Here is a 2437-nt window from a genome sequence, read left to right as displayed (position 1 = left end):
CACAACCACATCCGCCCTCATATGATCTTGATTAGGGGAAGTTCGGACAATCTAGAATGTTGAATTTTGGCACTCGGCACCCGTACATGCCCGGACGTATGAGGAAGAAATATTCTTCGACCCTAGAGATGATTTTAATCATTTGTTTGATTTATATAGAAACAAGCTTCAACATTAGAGACGATCTTAATCATTTATTTGATTCAGTTACATGTATTATAGCACGTAGCAACGCACGGACGTTCTACTAGTCAGTTTAGGGTCAGAATCATTATTATGGTATTGCACTGAAGAATCAAATATGACAAATTTTGATAGTCCGATGACACGTTAGTAGTGATGGAGTAGTCAGACGGGGTGTGTAATGCGTCGACGTAGTAATTGTATGGGTTGTATAGATTTCAGATATGAGAAATAAGGCATCCGAATGTAAAATGCATTATTTAAGACGTGATCGGTTAGTGTACACGAAAGTGTGTGGACGGACGTTTGAAGGGCTGAATTTAAGAGATCCGGCTGTAGATGCTCTCAAGCAGCCGAGGGGGCGTCCGTGGGTGTTTGACGGACTAGATTTGAGGGATGGACGTTTGAGGGGTTGGATTTAAAAAATTCGGTTATAGATGCTCTCAAACAGCCGAGGCGCGTCCGCAGGTGTTTGACGGGTAGATTTGAGGGGTGGATGTAGATGCTCTCAAGCAGCCGATCGCCGCTACCCCTCACGCGCTCCGCACCGGCCTTGTTGCGTCCGTCCAAGTCGGGGAAACGCCGTGCTGATCTGGATCTCGACACGAGGGAAACCGCATCAGATACCGGGCGGGTCACTGACACGCACCCACAAGTGACACCCAACACCCCCCGGATCTCGCCAGGTTCTGCGCTCCACCACCCGCGAGATCGAGCCCGGAACGCCGCACGCCATTCACCCGTACGTACCCGGGCTGTGGCGTGGCGTCGCGTCCCCGACACCAACGTCCACACAAGTAGCAAGCCATCGCCGCGGCACCAGCGAACCACCGACTGCCGCGTAGCCATCGCTCGCTGCCGCCGGCTCCCTCTGAGCTTTTTAACTCGCTCGCTGACAGTGACAGTCCCTCGCGCGCGCACACTTCACTGTCCGCTCCACTCGCCCACGCTCGGTGCTCTCACTTCACTGCTCACCGCTCGCCATTACTGGCCTCACCCACCCCAGATCTCATCCATGGCTCCCCAGCGCCGCCACCACGCGGCGGCCACGGCATGCCTTCTCGCCCTCCTCGCCCTGTCCGCCGCGCCGGCCTACGGCAGCCGCGCGCTGCCGGCCAGCAAGGGCGCGGCAGCCAGCAAGGCGCAGGCGGCGGCGGCCAACGCGACGGCGACGGCGACGGCGGACGAGTTCCTGGCGCCGCACAACAAGGCGCGCGCGGCGGTGGGCGTGGCCCCGCTGCGGTGGAGCGCCGACCTGACGGCGGCGGCGGCGTGGACCGCGTCGCAGCAGCAGAAACAGAAGAGCTGCGCGTTCGCGGACATGGGCGCCAGCCCCTACGGCGCGAACCAGGGGTGGGCGAGCTACCGCGCGCGCCCGGCCGAGGTGGTGGCCTCCTGGGTGGCGCAGGGGAAGTACTACGCCCACGCCAACAACACCTGCGCCGCCGGCCAGCAGTGCGGCACCTACACGCAGGTGGTCTGGCGCCGCACCGCCGAGGTCGGCTGCGCGCAGGCCAGCTGCGCCTCCGGCGCCACCCTCACGCTCTGCCTCTACAACCCGCACGGCAACGTCCAGGGCCAGAGCCCCTACTAGCCGCCGGTGTGCTGGCGGCGCCTCTTGCGCTGGTGCCGTCGCCGCCGGCGCCGGAGCATCGATCGTTGTTAGAGTTATAAGTACGATCTAGCTTCGTGTCTCTGGTTCAGTTACAAGGATGCTTTGTGTTGTGCACTTGTGGTGCCAGGAATAACTAGTGCTTAGATAAGAAACTCATGTGGTGGCGTGCCTAGCATATTGCGTGGAAAATGAACTTGTCATGTTCTCGGCGAGTTTCGACTTCCGAGGGTGAACTTGTTATCGGAGAAGAAAGTTGTTCTCGGTGGGTTGGATTCATGGCATCTACGCATGGCAGTCGCCACATTTGTTTGGAGTCGGAGACGTGCACTTTTTATGAATATATGCACACATGAACTGCTAAAACTTGGCTAAAAAAGTTACTTCAATGCTAAAACTTGTGATATACAAATCGGATGCCAGAACTTAGCTCGGGCATGTAAATACAATGCGAATTGTGTTTGGATAAAAAACAGTGCTAGCAAGGCGTGCCAGCATAATGCGGAACCCAACGGATGATGGAGATCGGATGTATGTCTTTTTAAAGTTTCATTGTATACACGGAAAATCCATTTCTGAGCAAATCCATTTCCGAGCGCAGGCTCATCTACATCCTGCTTAGTAAAAAAAATCAAAATAAAT

The 2437-nt window shown here is 56.0% G+C and overlaps 1 protein-coding gene across 1 annotated transcript; it reads left to right on the top strand.

Annotated features, from left to right (window-relative positions):
* Positions 1-669: 669 nt before the first annotated feature.
* On the top strand, positions 670-2074 carry LOC123451093 (repressed by EFG1 protein 1-like). The gene has a single exon (XM_045128104.1). It carries the CDS (start codon positions 686-688, stop codon positions 1775-1777), a length of 1092 nt encoding a protein of 363 aa, XP_044984039.1. The 5' UTR covers positions 670-685; the 3' UTR covers positions 1778-2074.
* The last annotated feature ends 363 nt before the right edge of the window (positions 2075-2437 follow it).

Source organism: Hordeum vulgare, chromosome 4H (genome assembly GCF_904849725.1).
Source record: "Hordeum vulgare subsp. vulgare chromosome 4H, MorexV3_pseudomolecules_assembly, whole genome shotgun sequence".
NCBI classification, from domain to species: domain Eukaryota; kingdom Viridiplantae; phylum Streptophyta; class Magnoliopsida; order Poales; family Poaceae; genus Hordeum; species Hordeum vulgare.
The sequence above is the reverse complement of the archived record's forward strand: the minus strand, read 5'-3'. Positions and strand labels throughout refer to the sequence as shown.

Excerpts from the sequence above, each read along its gene's own strand:
- LOC123451093 (XM_045128104.1), top strand. The coding sequence starts at position 686 with ATGCTCTCAAGCAGCCGATCGCCGCTACCCCTCACGCGCTCCGCACCG.